General features: G+C 36.6%; 1 protein-coding gene across 1 annotated transcript in view; it reads right to left on the bottom strand.

Annotated features, from left to right (window-relative positions):
* C5H10orf67 (chromosome 5 C10orf67 homolog) overlaps window positions 1–6054 on the bottom strand; it is a 113516-nt gene extending 107462 nt beyond the window's left edge. The window contains exon 1 of the mRNA XM_031939866.1: window positions 5828–6054. Coding sequence (XP_031795726.1) covers window positions 5828–5958 — 131 coding nt within the window. The 5' untranslated portion in view covers window positions 5959–6054. The remainder of the gene's footprint in view (window positions 1–5827) is intronic.
* Window positions 6055–20910: the final 14856 nt, after the last annotated feature.

Raw genomic sequence — 20910 nt, 5'->3', positions numbered from 1 at the left:
CTGGCTACAGCAGACCCTGCCGGCTGGGGGCGCTTGCAGGAGGCAAAAGGCCCTGGATTGGTTCTGAAGAACTCAGGAGACAACAGCACAAAGAACCTGAAGTCTGAGACACCCTGGTCAAGAGTCCAACTCATAACTCAAAGTTAAAGGTCGAGAAATAAGCCACTTGAAACAAAATCAGCAAGCAAAAGACAAAAAAATGTGACAATAGTGAGCTACTATGGCGATAGAGAAGATCTGGGTGCAACCTTTTGAAATATAAGATAAACATGAAAGACCAGTCATAAGAGATTTCAAACTGTTTACTTTTATATGTGAAAACATCTAAAAGAATATTATCACTACTTGGGCCCAGGGGTGATTATGCTGAGATAATACTAAAAAATGCAATTGTCTAGGGAGAGGTAAAATGGAGCAATTATTTCAGACAAATGAGGCATAAATGAAAAAACTTAGAGTAGAAGATTGGTAACACTAGAATCATATTCTCATCAGTACTGGGTTAAAGAAGAAATTAGATAGATAGATAACCAGACAGACAAATATAGATATCTATAAATATATATGTATAACAGTCTTAATTTACAAAGAAATAGGAGGGTAAAGGGGACAGGATAAGAAAGAGATTTTTAGAAGGATGTAAAATCAAGAAATAGGAAGGAGGGAAGAGGATAAGAGAAGGATACTTAGGGGTGCGGATTAGGAAGACTGGTTAGAAGAGTAAAAATAAAGAGCTGGAGTAGAATTTTTTTGATGCTTCATCTGATGCAAAAAAGCTGGGGTAGCCATCATGATCTTAGAGTAAATTAAAGCTAAATTTAATCAAAAGAGATAAACAGGAAAACTACATTATGATAAAAAGTACCCTAGATAATAAAATAATTTCAACACTAAACCTTTATGTACCAGATGTTAGTTATAGCACTCATATTTTTATTTTATTTTTTAAAATTATTATAGCTTTTTATTTAGAAAACATATGCATAAGTAATTTTTCAACACTGACCCTTGCAAAACATTCTGTTCCAACTTTTTTCCCTCCTTCCCCCCATCCCCTCCCCTAGATAGCAAGTGGTCCAATATATGTTAAATATGATAAAGTATATAACCAAATTAACAAAAACCATATGATCATCTCAATAGATGCAGAAAAAGCATTTGATAAAATCCATCATCCATTCCTAATAAAAACACTTGAAAGTATAGGAATAAATGGACTTTTCCTTAAAATAGTCAGGAGCTTACATCAGTAAGCATCATATGTAATGGAGATAAAGTGGAACCATTCCCAGTAAGATTAATAATTAATAATTGATTATAACAATAACCAAACTAACAAAAACCATATGATCATCTCAATAGATGCAGAAAAAAATTTGATAAAATCCAACATCCATTCCTAATAAAAACAGTTGAGAGTATAGGAATAAATGGACTTTTCCTTAAAATAGTCAGGAGCATATATTTAAAACCGTCAGTAAGCATCATGTGCAATGGGGAAAAACTGGAACCTTTCCCAATAAAGTCTGGAGTGAAGCAAGGTTGCCTACTATCACCATTATTATTCAATATTGTATTAGAAACGCTAGCCTCAGCAATAAGAGTTGAGAAAAAGAATAAAGGAATTAGAGTAGGAAATGAGGAAACCAAATTATCACTCTTTGCAGATGATATGATGGTATACTCAGAGAACCCCAGAGAGTCTACTAAAAAGCTATTAGAAATAATTCACAATTTTAGCAAAGTTGCAGGAAACAAAATAAACCCACATAAATCCTCAGCATTTTTATACATCACCAACAAAATCCAATAGCAAGAGATACAAAGAGAAATTTCATTCAAAATAACTGTTGATAGCATAAAATATTTGGGAATCTATCTATCAAAATCAGGAATTATATGAGCAAAATTACAAAACACTTTCCACACAAATAAAGTCAGATTTAAATAATTGGAAAAATATTAAGTGCTCTTGGATAGGCCAAGCAAATATAATAAAGATGACAATACTCCCTAAACTAATCTATTTATTTAGTGCTATACCAATCAGACTCCCAAGACACTATTTTAATGACCTAGAAAAAAATAACAACAAAATTCATATGGAAGAACAAAAGGTCAAGACTTTCAAGGGAACTAATGAAAAAAAAAAATCAAATGAAGGTGCTGTACGACCTAGCTGTACCAGATCTAAAACTATATTATAAAGCAGCAGTCACCAAAACCATTTGGTATTGGCTAAGAAATAGATTAGTTGATCAGTGGAATAGGTTAGGTTCTTTAATAATCTAGTGTTTGACAAACCCAAAGATCCCAACTTTTGGGATAAGAATTCATTATTTGACAAAAACTGCTGGGAAAACTGGAAATTAATATGGCAGAAATTAGGCATGGACCCACACTTAACACCATACACCAAGATAAGAGCAAAAGGGTCCATGATTTAGGCATAAAGAACGAGATTATAATATAAATTAGAGGAACATAGGATAGTTTACCTCTCAGACTTGTGGAGGAGGAAGGAATTTGTGACCAAACAAGAACTAGAGATCATTATTGATCACAAAATAGAAAACTTTGATTACATCAAATTAAAAAGCCTTTGTACAAACAAAACTAATGCAAACAAGATTAGAAGGGAAGCAACAAACTGGGAAAACATTTTTACAGTTAAAGGTTCTGATAAAGGCCTCATTTCCAAAATATATAGAGAATTGACTTTAATTTATAAGAAATCAAGCCATTCTCCAATTGATAAATGGTCAAAAGATATGAACAGATAATTTTTGGATGAAGAAATTGAAACTATTTCTACCCATATGAAATGGTGTTCCAAATCACTATTGATCAGAGAAATGCAAATTAAGGCAACTCTGAGATACCATTACATACCTGTCAGATTGGCTAAGATGAGAGGAAAAAATAATGACGAATGCTGGAGGGGTTGCCGGAAAATTGGGACATTGATGTATTGTTGGTGGAGTTGTGAAAGAATCCAACCATTCTGGAGAACAATCTGGAATTATGCCCCAAAAGTTATCAAACTGTGCATACCCTTTGACCCAGCAGTGCTTCTACTGGGCTTATACCCCAAAGAGATACTAAAGAAGAGAAAGGGACTTGTATGTGCCTAAATGTTTGTGGCAGCTCTTTTTATAGTGGCTAGAAACTGGAAAATGAATGGATGCTCATCAATTGGAGAATGGTTGGGTAAATTGTGGTATATGAATGTTATGGAATATAATTGTTCTGTAAGAAATGCCCAGCAGGATGAATACAGAGAGGTTTGGAGAGACTTACATGAACTGATGCTAAGTGAAATGAGCAGAACCAGGAGATCATTATATACCTCATACAGTTTCATATGAGGATGTATTCTGATAGAAGTGCATTTCTTTGACAAAGAGAAGATCTAACTCAGTTTCAATTGATCAATGATGGACAGAAGCAGCTACACCCAAAGAAAGAACACTGGGAAATGAATGTAAACTGTTTGAATTTTGGTTCTTCTTCCAGGGTTATTTTTACCTTCTGAATCCAAGTACAATTCTTTCTGTGCAACAAGAGAACTGTTCGGTTCTGCACACATATATTGTTTCTAGGATATACTGTGACATATTTAACATGTATAGGACTGCTTGTCATCTTGGGGAGGGGGTGGAGGGAGGGAGGAGAAAAGTCAGAACAGAAGTGAGTGCAAGGGATAATGTTGTAAGAAATTACCCAGGCATGGGCTCTGTCAATAAAAAGTTATAATTATTAAAAAAATTAAAAAATAAAATTGGATCATAAAAAAAAAAGGAATAATCAGACATCCTGGTGGCCAAAGCTATTAGCCTATAGAAGTTTCTATCAAAAATAATCAGTTTAGGATTGCCTTATTTCTATTAACTATGCTCTGAAAAATGAGTAATACATGAAAGAGAATAAAAAGTGTGTGTATGAAAAAAATTTTTTTTTAAATTGTGTGACATACACAATTTACTACATCAATAAGGATGTGGACCTACATAGATAAATAGGATTTGGTTTGGAGATTTAGGTTTGGTAACCATAGGAAGCTGTGATTTTGTTGGTAGTTATTTTTTGTTTGTTTTGTTTTTTAATGAGGTATGCTGGTAAGATTTTTCCAAAGTGTATTTAATATTATGAAATTTTACCAAATTTGTATTTTGGCCAATGTCCACATACTATTTAAAAGATAGTTGCTAGAATCTTCAAGGATTACAACTAGTTAAGAGCCCAGTTTTATTTGTCCACAGTAAAAGTGTTTTTCTATGTGTGAAAAATGTCTATGTTAGATTAAAAAGGCATATTTATACAGTGAATTAGTCAGTCTTTCTTTAGGATGTTTTAAACTGGCCTTGTATCTCAGAAGAAAGTGAGAGATGGGGCAGCCCTGAATTCAGGAGGATCCGAATTCAGATCTGGCCTCAGATACTTAACACATCCTACCGGAGTGACCCTGGGCAAATCACTTAAACCCAATTGCCTCAGTTAAAAAAAAAAAAAAAAAAAAAAAAAAAAAAGTGAGAGACTGCTATTTCAAACAGGCTTCTTATTGCCTGTTAAAGATAGAGCAGGAATAGAATATTGGCATCATATGGTACCCTACTCACCTTTTAAATATATGAGAGAATTGAGTTCCAGAGAGGTTAAACCACTTGCTTAAGCCTACAAAATTTGGAAACCAGATGTAAAAAAAAAAAATGGATTTAAAGTCAGAGCATCTGGATCCAAATACTTTTCACTAGGGCCCCATTGGGCAAATATCTTTCTGGAATTCAAATTTCCTCAAGTGTAAAATTATAACTGCTGAGGTTCCTTCCAGTTCTTAATTTCTGATCCTGACTCCAGGGCTAACACTTAAGGAGTTTGTCATTGTTTCCCCCACTATACCACTCTATCTTCTAGTACCTTGCATTAAGAGGGTTTTCTCCTTTTTGCACATGTGAAATTAATGTGTGTTCTGGCTTGCTGAATTACTTTATTTTTCCTTTTTTTTAAACAATTACAAGGCTTTGCTGAGCAGGGTAGAAAGAAGGGATGTAGTTAGAAATGAAGATGATGTAAAAACAAAATTTTTTTTAGTCAATAAAATAATATTTTTCAAAGTTTCCTTTTCCCATCATTGAAAAACTGCTCCTGGAACCAGAAAAGGTCATTAATGAGCAGTTACAGACTCATAGCCCTTCTCTAGAGCAGGAATTCTTCATGTCAGTAAACTTGTCTTTTAAAATATGTTGATAAAACTCTATTTCAACCAAACTGGCTTTGCAATCCTACGCATTTTATTTGATTCACTTAAAAAACTTTGGTCAGCGAAGTTCATAAGGTTCACCGGATAGCCAAAAGGTTCCGTAACAACAAACAAGGTTTTTAACCCCTGCCCGGAGCACCCGGGCAACAAGAACTCGGCTCATTCTGCCTCTGGCCCACCCGGAGCTGTTCTCGGTCGGGAGTCGGGGCAAGAGAGAACACCAAAGGTTACGGAGCACCGGAGGGCAGAAGTCAGGCCTCGGCGATCGGGGAGCCGCGAGGGGACCTCGCCGCCCTGGCTTTGGGAAAAGCGAGGCGGGACCTCCGCAAGTAGGTGCGTACAAAGCCGAAGACGCCCGGAGGGGCAGGGATGGGGGAGGGGGAGAGGGTGGAGGCTGCGGGCGGGGACCAGAGGGGCGCGAAGGCATCGCGCGCCAGGGAGGATGGAAGCGTCCGCGGATGCTTTGCGGGCCAAGGTCAAGGCCGCGGCTGCGGGCGCTTCCCAAAGCCCAAGGTTAAATCTACGGGAAAGGCGTCCGCCGCGGGGCGCTCGGGAGCCCCCAGTTACCGAGGGCGGAAATCGCAGAATTCCAACTGATCCTCTAAGGGCTGGCAGTGGAACTTCTTCCATCGCTCCACCGAGGGCAGGGGGAGCAACGGTTCCTCCCGAGATCGGTCAGCGGTCTTGAACTCAGCCATTTGAGTCTCGGCGGAGAAGCCGGCAGCTGGAGTACAGCCGGGGCCTAGAGCCGGGAGTCTGTTGTTATGGCAACCGGTCCAGGGCCGGAAGTGGATCTATAATCTGATTGGAGGAGATGGAGAAGGGGCGGGAGGAAGGAGGAGCAAGCTCACGTCGTTTTCGTAAATAGCACCGGGGGCGGGGCGCGCGTAAGGAGCGGGCGGGGCGTTTTCACGCTGCCCCCGGAGGTTCATTCACGTGAGAGCTAATTTGTCAGGTGTGCCTGAGAAGCCGCGAGTTCGAATTCCATCCTTGCCGCTGGACCGCTGGGATTCTGTGCAAGACACTGACGCTCTTCGGGTCTCAGTTTCCACATCTGTAAAATGGCGAGAGAAATACCGCCTCCCTCCCAAGGTTGTTCTGAAACGCAAATAAAATCAGACCCAGGTCTTTGCACGCCCAAGGACACTATCCGTCACAGCTATTCTTAGGCGTTGGGCTTCCACTCCCGGGGGTGTTGTGGGGCTTAAATGCAGTAATGCAAGCAGAGCACTTTGCCAACCTTGAACACTAAAAAATGACATTTAATATGATTATTAATTTATCATGAATGTCGTGGTTAGACTAGTCACCAGGTGATGATTTCATTCCTGAGTCTTCGGATGCATTCCTGCAGAGCTCAAACAACGATATTTTTAATTTATTTTAATTTTAATTTTTTGTTTTTTTAATTATTATTATTTTTTATTTTTTAAATTATTACTTTTAGCATTATTTTTTTAAATTTTAAGTTCCAAATTCTTTCTCTCCTTGAAAAGACAAGCAACTATGAGTTATGCATGTTAAGTCGTGCAAAGCATTTCCATATTAGTTACATTGAAAAAAAAAGGCAAAAAAGATAAACTTTTTTTAAAAGTAGGCTTTATTTTGTCTTCTTTCTCATTTTTTCCTTTTTGATCTGATTTTTCTTGTGCAGCAGGATATTTGTGGAAATATGTATAGAAGAATTGTGCAGGTTTAACACATATTGGATTATTTGATGTCTAGGGGAAGGGGAGGAAGAGAGGGAACAAATTTAGAACACAAGATTTGGTAAGGGTGAATGTTGAAAATTATCCATGTATATATTTTGAAAATAAAAAGCTTTAAATTAAAAAAATTTTTTAAAGGATGCTTCAATCTTTATTCAGAGTTCATTGGTTCTCTGGAGGTGGGAAGTATTTTTCTAAATGTTCGTAGCAGTACGGGATGTGCTGATATAAGAAAAGATGTGCACACACTTTTAAATTTAATCTGGACTTTTTAATACTTATTGATAATAATATAACAACAGCTAGTGCCAGGTGATTTACAATGATTATCTCATTGGGTCCTCACAACAATAGGTGAGTGCTATTATTATCTGAATTTTACAGTTGTGCCCAGGTTTGCACAGTTAGCAAATGTCCGATACTAAATTTGAACTCACTTCTTTCTGAAGCCTGGCAGATGCTCTATTCACAATGTCACCGACACAATCAACACAATGCTACATTAAACTCTAATCTGTAGGATTGTTTGCAGATTTCTGAGGTGTAATTGTTCACACTGAAAATTTAAAAATGGTTTTAACCTAGCATACCCATGACATCTCACAACACTCTCTCCCATTTCCTACAAAATATGCCCTAATGCTGCCTTCTGCCTTCAGCTCACCAGCTCTAGGGGAATTTAATGATTATCTATCCTCATCCCATTATTTTTACAGATGGGGAAACTGAGCCACAGAACATAATGGAGTGGCCCAAGAGGTAGAATTGGAACCTTGATTCTTGGGATTCCAAAAGCTATGAGTGATCTATTATCCCGGGATGCTTCATAAATTCTACTTTCCTGAGACTTTATAGCATGAAAATATGCCCTGCCGATCAAAATGCCCTTTTCTTAAGCTTTATTCAGCCTCCCCTCTTAGAAATATTCTCATTTCCAAGAGCAAAACAGAGCTCTTCCCTTTGACACTAAAAGCACAGCCCTGCCCTTGCTCTGCCCCACCAATTCTCTCTTCCCACAATCACCTACTCAGGTACATTCCTAGCATTTCTGTGGCTAAACGTAATCCTCCTAGAGCTGATGAAGAAATCTACTTGGGTAGGGTAATTCTGGGTAAGCCATTCTGTAGTGGTTCTCATCCCTTATTAGGATTTGGACTCTAACCTGACAGTGTTAAGATAGAAGGTTACAAACCACACACTGCCTGACGAATTTCCAAATTAGTAGGTGTTCCTGGAATGTTTTCTATGTAATGATCGATCAGATCTGTGTAACAGAACGTCACAAGGTATGGGAGTAATACTTGATTCTATCATCTCTGCAGCTTAGTTGTGTGTGTGTGTGTGTGTGTGTGTGTGTGTGTGTGTGTGTGTGTGTAAAAGCCCTATATATAGGACTTTGAGGGTCAAAGAGCTCAGTTTTTCATTAAGGCTGAATTTGGGATGGAACTTAGGAAAAGGTCATTTTGATCAGCAAGGCATATTTTCTCATTAAGTCTCAGGAAACTCGAATTTATGAAGCATATAGTTGTACTTAAGCCATGGGATCTACAGATAACTTTATTTGAGAATAAACTTATATATTCATTATTTATCATTCACTAAGTGGCAATTGTTAGCTGCCCTTTAAAAAAAATTTTTTTAACTAGTTATTGAGGCCATTTATTTTTTATATCGAAGTCACTTCCCTGTACATCCTCACCCCCTTTACTCTTCCTTCTTCCAAACTTTCCTTGTAGCAAATAGATTTTTTCTAATTTGGTTAGTTTCAGAAAACTAACATTGTACACAAAGTATACCCAATCTTAAAATGTCTACATCTTGTTTATATTATGGAGGAAAATAAGCTCCTTTTTTCCTCCTCCTTCCCTCCTCAGTGATCAATAAAAGCACTGGCTTTGGAGTTTAGGGTCCCAATTCTATCAGTTTCTCCTTGAGTAATCTTAGACTGTAACTCTCTAGGTCTCCTTTTTTTTTCCATTTGTATAATGAGAGGGTTGGATTAGCTTACTTCTGAAGTCACTTCCAAGGGCTAATAATCCTAATTATATAAATGTATAAATTGCAAGTTCCCTAGAAAAATACTAATGCATAAATAAAAGTGCTACTATAACTCATACTAACATAATAGCCATCCTTTGCATTAAAACTAAAGATGAAAACCAGAAGTTAAACTGAAACAATTAGTTGTCATCAGTAAAGTTGAAAGAAAGATGGCTTTCCTCATGAAAATTCTTAATTTTCATAGATATATATGCACATTAAGCACTTTTAAAATCCTTCTTCAACTGTATGTATAGAAGGCTTTCTCTCTTAGGGGAACTAAATTGTTAAACTATCTTTTTGTTATCTTATGGGCCTTTTGATCACCAGAAGTAAACTAAAATTATTTTTTGAAATACTTTATAACATGCCAAGTTAATTTATAAAATGTTAGCTTGTGATGACCTGGAACTAAATTATAATCTCCTATCTTTGTATTGCTGTTTTTTTATCAGAGATCCTGATTTTGCCATTTTTTTTCCCAGCTCATTTATAGAAAAGGAAATTGAAGTCATCGTGAAGTGACTTGTCTAGGGTCACAGCTAGTTAGTATCGTCTGAAGCTAGATTTAAAATCAGGAAGAGGAATAATCCTGACTCCAGACCCAGCACTCTTGCCCATTTTGTTATTGTATTATAAATTAATGGTATAAAACCTGAGAGGTAATTTTCCCAGTCCATTCCATGAGTCATTGGGTCAATAATTCAGAGAGCTCTATTGATTGATTTTGACAGTAGAGTTACATAAACACAAATATAAACTCTAGACAGTACTTTTTAATTACACTGTAATACTTCAAAGAGATTCAGATATAAGTATCTACTTTTTTGGATTGGGATAAAAACCAAGCCTAGTTTCAGTATACAGATATTTAGAAAAAGCACACAGCGCTAAGGTGTCAGGAAGCTGATCTCTGAACATCAGGAGCTGAGTTCATGTATAGGTACTGTTTATACCTACAGCTAGGGCAAGTCACTCAATCTTGATGGGTCTTGGTTTCTTCATTTATTTATAAAAAGTTTTTTGGACACATAGTAAGTAGGCCTTTAAGACTCGGTTGATCAAGGATCTTCTTAAAAGTCCTGTACAGTTTTAGACCCCAGGATCTCTAAAAGTATTCCTTGAAGACCAGTTTACATGTTTGTATAGATCTGGACCATCATGGCCAAGTAAGTTGACATCTCACTTGTTCAGTTGTTTCAGTCATGTTTGACTCTTGGTGACCCCCTTTGGAGTTTTCTTGGCTGAGATAATGGAGTGGTTTGTCATTCTTTTCTCTGGCTCATTTTACAGATAAGGAAACTGAGGCAAAAAGGGTTAAGTGACTTGCCCAGAGTCCCACAGCTAGTAAGTGTCAGAGTCTAGATTTGAACTCGTGAAAATATCTTAATTCTAGGTCCAGCACTCTGTGCACTATGGTGCCATCTAGCTGCCCTGGAATAAATATAACAATGCAACAAATTGGTGAACTTAAAAAAAAAAAAAAAGCCCAATCCCCCTCCCCTCCAAAAAAACGGACATAGTTGTGACTGAAAGAGCAAGTGTTGTTATTAAATTCAAGTGCATTTAAGCTAACATTAAAGTCAGTGACCCACACCATTAAGGAACAACCTTATAAGTATATAATTCTTTAAATGATGAAAATCTCAGGAGCATCAATGGCCATTATTTTTTATATTTCAAACCAACAGAAATTAGTTTTTTAAAACTTACATTTGCTTCTCTGAAGCAACTCTCCATGATGTATTATGCATACTTGCATGGGAATATCATATTATGATTATTAATAGAAAGAAATTAAGTAGCATGAGGATTTGATTAAAATTTAAGTGCTGACTCTAAAAACCCATAATTTAAATATTTTATTTGGGTATGATCAGTTCTATGGCCTAATAAAAGCCCTGTGAATTCAGACTAGGTTTACCATTTAAATTCCTTCAGGATAGTTATTACATGAAAAGTATTTGTTTTTCTTTTATCTCCAACTATAATCTTTGGTTATGTGGGGTTGGCTGAGTTACGTGAATCTGTGTTGTGTCATGCTCCATCCATATGCCAATTTTCTCAAAATAAGGGGTTTGGGATGGAAATAGCGAGGCTCAGAAACCAGGGAGGTATAAATGCCTGCATTACATAAATGTCACTAAATCCTTTATGAAGACTATCCAGAATGAGATCATTGTTCGTGCTGTAATGAAGAGAACGCCCTCACCTTCTTAAAACGTACAGCTGTGAAGGTTTGCCACCTGGCAGGAGGTAGACGGAACAAACTAAGTTCCACAAGGGATTCTGGTCCTTGCTTCTTAAACAGGAGTCAGGTTTGATGTAGGACTCAGTTGCTTGTTACTTTACAGGGTAGTCCAAAAACCTTAAGTCTGTTTCAAGCTTTAAAAGCACTAAGAATTTTTTCTTATTATTTTAATCAAAAAGGGTTATTTGATTGATTTATCCTTTTATATATTCTTCTGGTGCTTCAGATTTCATTCTGTACCATCTCATATAGGTCTTTCCATGTTTCCCATGTGAACTATATTGTTTCACCCCTTAGCTTATTCAAGGGAGGACTTATATTTCTATATTACCAAGAACTTCCAGGTCCAGCTCAGTACTTAAATGGGAGATTTACTCCCAATGAATGCACGTCTAGGAGAATGATGGGCTTACAGTGACTTAATAGGGTTTTTTTTGTTTATCATAATTTATTGTCTTTTTGTTATCAAGTGCTTTTATTTACTTATTGATGCTACACTAAAACCAAACCCACTACACATATATTTCCAGCATCCCTTGGGGAACCAGTACTATTAGGGCAAGGTCAGGTGATTTTTGATTTTTGAAGTTAAAGTCTCCCTCATTATTAATCTTAAAACCATTTTCAAATAGGCAAAAATATGTGTGTGTGTTACAAATAGCAGAAAACTGACAAATGAACGGGAATATTATTGTGCTTTTTCATCAGCTATAGCAAATTGCATTTCAAGTAGTGAGTAAAGTGATCATTACCCACTTATTTATTCCAGGCAACCAACAGAACTTAATTAAAGGACTTATTATTATACTCCCTCCTCAATGTTAGCTTAGGCACAAGCCCAGGAAACATCTTTAAAGTAGAAGGCATTTATTAACATCTTGTATAGTAAGTAATGTCTGTTGGTGGGACGGCAGCCAAGGATCTATGCAGAATATGACCTAAAAAACCTGGAATTCAGATGTTAAGCTATGTGGAGCACTTTAGAAAGAAAAAAACAGCCAAAAAAGTCTACACTTGAAAGTTTCTCTCCAAGAAGAAACACTCAGTCCTCTGCTCAGGTGCAATTAATTGATGTCTGCATTCTACAATATTCTAATAAATTTGACTTGTGGAGTTTTATGCCCATAGGAACTAGTTGGAATGAAGAGGTCTCAAAGCAAATGCACTGAATAACAGTTGTACCCCTCTCACTGTGTGCTCTCCCCAAGTGCAGGCTCACAGGAATCGAGGAGTGAGGTGATAAAAGAAGCATCAGGGAGGGTAAGGGAAGCAAGGGCAATGGCGGCGCTTCGGCTTTTCCACGCGCCCTGATCTCTGTACCACATGAGGTCAGTGCATTCCTGCCAGCCACCAAACAAGCCAGCAGCCCTCCTGAGTTCCAGTTCACCTTGGTTCCCACATGCCATTCCCCTGTGCCATCAGTGAGCCAAGACCTCGACTCCTGGGTTGCACCTAATGACCAATTCTGGGGGAAGTATGAGTCACGGGCCCTGTGGGAACTGCTTTGTTTCACCCACTTTCTTGCTTGTTCAAGGGAGGATTTAAATTTGTACATTGCTAAGAATGCCCAGGTCTAGCTCAGTCCTTTAAGTGAGAGGATTTCCAGGATTTAGGAGAATTTAAATTTAAATTTAGATTTAAATACCTCAGGAGGGTTTTTTTGTATATTATAATTCACTGTCTCCTTTTTATCTAACTTTTTTAAAATTTAGGAATTAAGAAATAATTAATAAGAGTAAGATTCCCACATGTCCCCTGGGGTACAGCAAGTTCCATGGGGAACCTCAAGGGCTTGTGATTGGCAAAGGAGATGGGGTTAGCCAATGGGTGCTGGCTTAGATGCATGAACCCATTCACCCCTAGAAGAGAGAGTAACTTCCTACAGTGAGAGGGAGAGCTAATGGTAGAGAGAGCACTTACTGAATGTGCAAATAATAATAAGAGCCATCTTTGTATAGTACTTCAAAGTTGGTTAACAGTTTGAACTTAACCTGGTGTGGGACCCTCAAGCAAGTGGCCATCAGTGCCACCTGGTGGTTAATGATAACAAATCACTTATATAGCATTTTTGGCCTTAAATGACATTTTTAAAAATGTCTCATTTGATCTTCTAAATAAATACTGTAAGCTGTGCAAGCATCATTATTCCACTTAATGAATCAAAAGACTAAGAATCAGAAAGTTTTTCAAAAGCATACCATTATTATTGGCCAAAGTGAGAGAGAGAGAGAGAGAGAGAGAGAGAGAGAGGAAGAGGAGAAGAAGAAGAAGAAGAAAGAGGAAGAGGAGGAGGGAGGAGGATGGGGAGGAGAAAAAAGGAGAGAGGAGAGAGAGAGAGGGAGAGAGAAAGAGGGAGGGAGGGAGGGAGGGAGAGAGAGAGAGAGAGAGAGAGAGAGAGAGAGAGAGAGAGAGAGAAGGAAAAACAGCCAAAAGCACTTTGAAAAAAATTCAAAAAGCACTTTAGTTTCAGAGTCAGTTATTGAAGGGTTGAAAAAACCAGAGGCCTCAATCAGCTACAAGACCTGTATTTACAGCACTGTAATTGATGTTCAAAATGTTCCCAAGTCATCAAAAAGAATTCAGTTATATTCAATGTGCTCTTTTTAATAAGACAGAGATGGCCTCTTTGTTCAACAAATGGAGAATGTACAAATTGTGGCACATGGAATAGAATATTGTAGTGCTGTTTAAAATGGTAAACATGAAACATAGCAGGAAACGTGGAAAGACCTATATGAGATGATGCAGAATGAAATCAAGAAGTACCAAAAATATATGTGGGGTAGCTAGGTCATGCAGAGGATGGAGCACTGGTCCTGGATGGAGTCAGGGAGACCGGATTTCAAATTGGACCTTAAACACTTATTAGTTGTGTTATCCTGGGTAAGACACTTAACTCTGATTGCATATACTCATGTATGTATACACATATATATATACTTATGTAAATAAATATACATGTATACATATGTATATATACACACATACATGAATGGATCAATGATATTGATTAGAAGTGTATTAGAAGATGAAGACAAAAAAGCAGAAGAAACAGAGGTAGCAGAATCATACAGATTTGCCTATTGTTGTCCCTGGCAACATATGAAACAAGGAATAAATAAAAGATGACGCCTGGTCCTGTGTGACTCCCTTCTGCTTTTCTGCACTAACAGTGGCAAAGGAGCAGGAAACAGAGCAGGGAGTTCCAAGAATCACACAAAATTTAGGCCATCAGCAAACTTCAGTACCCTAGATCTGAGATTCTTGTGCAGTGACTGAAGGAACATATTGTTGGAGGAGTTGAATCATACCAATCTTTATATTCTGGTTATAAATGAAACCAGAAGGAGAAAAAAAAAAAGGGAAATTGAAGCTAAAGGGAAAGATGATTTACAGCTATGCTATAGAAAGGGGTTGGGGGACTGGACTCTATCACATGTTGCAGAGTTAACAGGCAACATTATTTTATGGGACATTTGTTCATATATTGCAGTCCTCATGATAAACATTTGCAGAAAGAACACGTGTGAATATAATTGCGGCTTACCTACAGACAATGGGTGCTGGAGACAAAATGGAAGAGAAATCCTGAGAAGAACGTGATAAGATATTCCAAAAGAAATCAGTATATTTTGTGACTTTATTACAAAGGTAGAGAAAAGCAAGGGCAGGGAGAAATATGTAGAAAGAAGAAATGAAAGAAGACAAAGAGTTGTAGTTTTCACAGGAGCCTCATGTCTTTATATCTTGAATGCCTTCCTTTTAAAAAGCACTGATATGGTGAGCACTAAATAACACCAACAGGAATGAAATAAATTCTCTTTCTATGGGAAAACACTTATTATTTATGTGGAAATCACCCAATCCCCGAGTTAAATCTGTTAACTTCAGATCATCAGAGATAAATTCAGATTTTGTTTTTAAAAATGATGATAAAAAGATATAAAGTGAAATTTAAAATGATTGAACTCTGAATTATTTTTAAAAGTTAAATATAAAAAATGGGAAATGGTCAACAGAATTGAAACTAATATGTGCTGTAATAATTTCAGTCAGAAATTTAAGCAGTGCAAAATAATTGCCACAGCAAGGAGGCCAAAGGAACCCAGAAAGTACATTAGTCAATAAATATGTGACATTTATTGGCCCAAAGCCGAAAAAGAGCTACCAAAATCAATGCTGACTTAGAATATAAATCCATTTGTAGATAAAAATAAAAAACAATGGATGACAATAAGCAATATTATTTCATAAAGTAGAAGCAATGGAAAGTAAAACCAGCTTAAAGAAAGCATGGCAAACTAGCCATAGACTTAAACCAAGTTATCCCAAGTGTATTCAAAGATGAAAATGAAAAGAAGACTACAGACAGAATAAAAGGAAAATATTTGCTAAAGCCATTTCAGCAAACTGTTTTTATATTTTTATAGTAGAACCACCACTTTTGGAACTTAACATTCCAGAGGTAAAAATGGGGCTCAGGGGCAGTATCCATTGTAACATCCTTCTGCCTTAAGATCCCACTGTGGATATTGGTTGCTAATTAAGAAAAGGCATCTTAAAAATATTCAGTCCCAATTGCAGCTTTCTTGGGAAATTGTCAGTTCCTCAGAGACACTAATGTATGAACTAGGAGAATCCTTAGAGATAATCTAATCCAGTTTCTAGATGTCCTTTGCAGCTATAAATCTATCCTTTTAAGATAGTTTGTCAGCTAGGTAGTTAGAGGAACTTGCAGGAGATCTTGCAGGATGCAGTGACTGGGCTGAGACTAGAGTTCTGACTTTTTTTCTTATACCACCCAGTTTATGCACATTATAAAATTTATTACATCAGCAGCAAGGAGTGGCTATGGAAGCAGATTATAGGAATAGAAAAAGCAATCCTGCCATACCTCCAGTAGCAGACACAATAGGGTTGATCTGCATTTCATCCTGTTCTCATATAATTTTGATCTCTTCTATTATGTCTTTATATTTCTAATGCTTTTCATTCCATGTAACTTTTGGAGAGAATGAATATTTAAATTAGATGGCAACATCCATTTAAAATGTTGTTCTTAAGTCTTTATGGATCATTATTATGTCTGGGAGACTGTAAACAAATTGTTCCATCTGTCATTATAGTCCAATTTCAATACAGTCTATTGGATGAGTTCTCTGGGATATTTTGAGGTCTGTATTTATAGCATGGAGATTTGTCAGTCCACTGACATCTAATCATCATAATAGTGATAATAATAATAATAGCTAAAATTCATATACCACTATACTATACTATACTAAGTATTTTACAATTATTATCTCATCTAATCCTATACTAAGTGTTTTGCAATTATTATCTCATCTAATCCTTACAACAATTCCAGAAGATAAGTCTTATTATTATCCCAATTTTATAGATGAAGAAACTGAGGCAAACAGATAAAATGACTTGCCCATGGTCACAAAGCTAGTAAGTGTCTGAGATTAGATTTGAACACAGATCTTCTTGAACAGAGATCCAGCAATCTGTCCACTGTGCCATACATCTAATGATCTACATATACATTTGTATATATGGGTATATGTTTACATAGGCATACAATTAAATATTATCTTATTAAATCAGAATTATATCTCATGAGATTTATATTTATATATCTCATGAGGTAAATTCTGATTTAATAATATATGTATATACATATGTACATACACACATACACAGAAATACATTTTGTGTACATATACAAATATATATTTAATTCTAACTACTGGACCACATCATTCCAGACATTCAATGGGTGATAAATTTTTACAGCCTGTCATGTTTTTATAGGTTCTATTTTCTAGCATATTCTATATTAATTACCAGCTTTGAACTCCTTAAGGATAACTTTTCTGCACTTTTTGGAAACAGTTACCTGGTCATGAATTAACATCATAAATCCTTTGGTTTTTATAACCAATATTCATGAATGAGTCACTTGTTCAGTGCTTCTCTGCAGAAGTCATGCTGGCCAAGTTCAATGCAGATGTTCTTCATTGAGGGTTTTTTGGTTCCATTCTTGCTTCTCAGTTGTTTAGAAGCTCTCCATATAGACAAAAACTACTTGAATTTGCATTCAGCCAATCCAGAGCTGTGTACCTGTTTTGTCTAAAAGTATCTACATACGTTTTTGACCTGTTTTATCATGTGCTTGAAGAATAGCTATAAATCTTCCTCCTTCTATTACAGAAGTGTGAAATCTTTCTATAGCTACTTTATCATAACTCTGCGTTTCATTTCATGTTACATGACTTTTTGTTAGGGTGCTTTTCAAATCTATGATGGTCCCTTTTATAATTTTATTATTATTTAAAATACAAGGCATTCTCAAAAGTCTTGGTATAGTTTTTAAGGAATAAAAATTACTAAGCTTTAAATTATACTAAGACTTTGATTAGACTAAGACTAATATGATTCATATTAGTTTTAACTGATATTTATATTGTACTTCATTTTGCAAATATGTATGTATATATGTACATATATATGTTTTTATATATACACATATGTGTGTATGTGTATAAAATGAAGCAGTGAGGTAAAAAACGGGGAAACTATTTGGTCAAATTTTGTTTTCTCCTCTTTTTATAAACATCCATAAAGAACTAAAGAAATGTACAGCAAGAGAATTGTATAAATATGTTTATACATATTGGATTTAACATATATTTTAACATGTTTAACATATATTGAATTGTTTGCCATCTAGAGGAAGGGATGGGGGAAAGAAGGAGAAAATCCTTGAAAAGTCTTGAACATAAGACTATGCAAGGATCAATGTAAAATTATCTGTGCATGTGTTTTGAAAATAAAAAGCTTTATTAAAAAAAAGAGGTATGTAGGAAAAACAATCGAAAGGAATGACATTTTGTATGTAGTACATTTTCAATATGATGTACAATCATCCTTTATATTGTACTACATTATGGAAATGTTTGTTTTATTCCAAAAATATGTAATTATGTAATAAAAAGGGGAGTAAAACTTAAAAAAAAAGAACTAAAAAAAATTAGTAAAGACAAAGCAGTCAGAGTTCTTAGCTCAGTGATAGCCACTGATGTGGTAAGGTAGAAAAAGCCCCAGATTAGGTATCCGGAGATTAGGCTTTTAAGTTTGTGCCCTGTCAGCTGTGGAGCTATGGCATACCATTTTTACCACTATGAGTCTCAGCTCCATCATTTGTAAAGTCAGGCACTGGCTAACTTCTCTGAAGGTTTTTCCAATTGTAACATTCTCTGACTATGATTCATAAGACTCTGAATAGAATTTCTTTCCAAATGGCAGCAATAAATGATCTAAAACAAAGATGGGAATAAAGAGAAAAACAGGGTAGAACGAATTCTCAGGTTGTCACTGCCACCCACAGCACCGCACAGCAAAAAAAAAAAAAAAAAAAAAAAAAAAAAAAAAAGGCATGAGTTTTGGATATTTCTTTTTATGCCACAGGCTCTTGTCAGTAGGCTACTAGAAATGTAGAATAACTGAAGTCCTAGTTTGGAAAGATCATGGCTACTTTTTAAATGCAAAGCAAAGTGAGGGCAGCAAGTAATAGAATCTCAGTCCTCCAAGATCTCAACTTAATCGTTGAGGTTTCTATGAAAAACTTTTAACAGCTGAACCAGAACTTAACTTTTTAAAAGCAAAGGCAGCCAGATTAGGATGGACAAATCAATCAGATTGAGCACCTACTGTGTGTTCAGAAGGACATTAGATACTGTTGAAGGCAAAGATTTAAGAGGGAAATGGTAGCTTTCTGCTGGTTTTCTGATATTCTAGGGGATAATGTGAAAGCTCTTTAAGGTTTGTCAAGAACTACATATATTATCTCATTTGGGCTTCATAAATACTCCATGAGGTAAGTGTTATAGGTATTATTTCCACTTTACAGATAAGAAACAGGCTGAGTGAGATTAGGCAACATGCCCCGAGATAGAGAGCTCTTGTCTCTGCTTGGGGGCCTGCCCACAAAGAGTTGGGGAGATAAGAGTGACCTACATGAAACTAAATCAAAGAATACAATATCATAGAATTTGGTGCTATTTTGTATGGTTGGATAGGTCAAGGAAGCATCTCTCAGGGTGGGCAATTCCCTTTCATATAGCAAGGGTCTACTTTAGTAGATCATCTTAGAGTTGTCTGAGGCTTAGAGAGATGAATTGACTTGCCCACATCACACAGAGAAAGTGACAGAAACTGTATTTGAACCCAGGACTAGCACTCTCTCCATATAGCATGTAGCTTCTGAGATTGTGTAGCACAGACTACAAAATGCTGCCAAACTTCAGGAAAGGGAAAATCGTAAGGGCTGAAGCAGTCAGAAAGGGTACTATACTTGAGTTAACTATGAAGAATGGGTACAATTTATATTGCTTTGAGAAGTATAAGTATTTTAGGACGGAGAAAAAATAGAGCGGTATTACATGTCCTTAAGACAATAAGGACACCGCTTGATTAAAGCAGAAGATGCTTATTGAGAAGCAGAAAGAAATAAATTTAGACAGGTGAGGTGGGGGTTGAATTTTGGAAACTTTGGAAAGTTAGGTCAATGAGGGAAGCAAACAGAGATTAGAAAGGAAGCAAAACACGACTTCAAAGGTCTGAGCTTTCATCATGGAGGTTAATCTCTCCACATATAGAACAGGCAGTCCCAACTTAGTAGGTGACAATTGAGAGGAGCTTGAAAAATTCATGCAAATTGACTGGGAAATCCATCATTCTTAAGCCCATGAAACAATGAGCACTACTCAATTTAGCTAGCTGGTTCCTGAATGACAGCCTCAGGGTCTGTTGTTGGGTCTCCCAGCTTGGTGGGAACTGCTAAAGTCTTGGGTATAACCTTTTAGGTTCACTCCTGCACTACAAGAAGGCCCTGGAGTAAGATTTCATTTACACAAGTGTGAAACTTTAGTGCCATCTTGAGACTTGCCCCCTATCCACTTAGTCCTCTTGATGGAATGCTACAGGAAAGAACGCTGACCTTGGGTTCCAATCCGTGTGACCCTGACCAAGGCACCTCTTGGTCTTGAAGTTTTCATTACAAAATGAATTTGGATCAGATCGACTCCAAATTCCCTTTCAGCCTGAGATCTGTGATTCTCTTTCCTTATCTTCTTTTCTCTACTCCTATGGCTATCATTGTAGTTTAAGCCATTGTTACCTTAGCACTAGATTATTGTCACATTTTGTGTGTGTGTGTAGAAATGGGGGGAAAGATGAAGGGAAAAAGAGAGAGATGGAGAGATAGAGAGAAAAAGAGATGGAAAGATGGAGAGACAGAAAGACAGACACACAGAGAGAGACAGAGAGAGAAAAAGAAATGGAAAGATGGAAAGACAGAGACAGGAGAGAGACAAAGATGAAGAGAAACAGAGAGAGACAGACAGACAGAGAGACAGAGACAGAGAGAAACAGAGAGACAGAGAGATGGAGGTGATTCCATCTACTATTTCACTCATTGAGTATATGGCCCCTTATGTGAACAGTTAGAATAAAATAAGGGATATCAATCTCTCAACAAGTATTTTAAAGTATCTACTATTATATACTTATAAGGAGTATACTTATAAGGACTGAAATAATCTGTACTCTTTTTAAATTAAGAATACACATTCTAACTGCCCTTC

The sequence above is a fragment of the Sarcophilus harrisii genome, chromosome 5 (genome assembly GCF_902635505.1).
Source record: "Sarcophilus harrisii chromosome 5, mSarHar1.11, whole genome shotgun sequence".
Lineage (NCBI taxonomy): Eukaryota > Metazoa > Chordata > Mammalia > Dasyuromorphia > Dasyuridae > Sarcophilus > Sarcophilus harrisii.
Note: the sequence above shows the minus strand (reverse complement) of the source record. Positions and strands in the feature narration are given on the sequence as shown.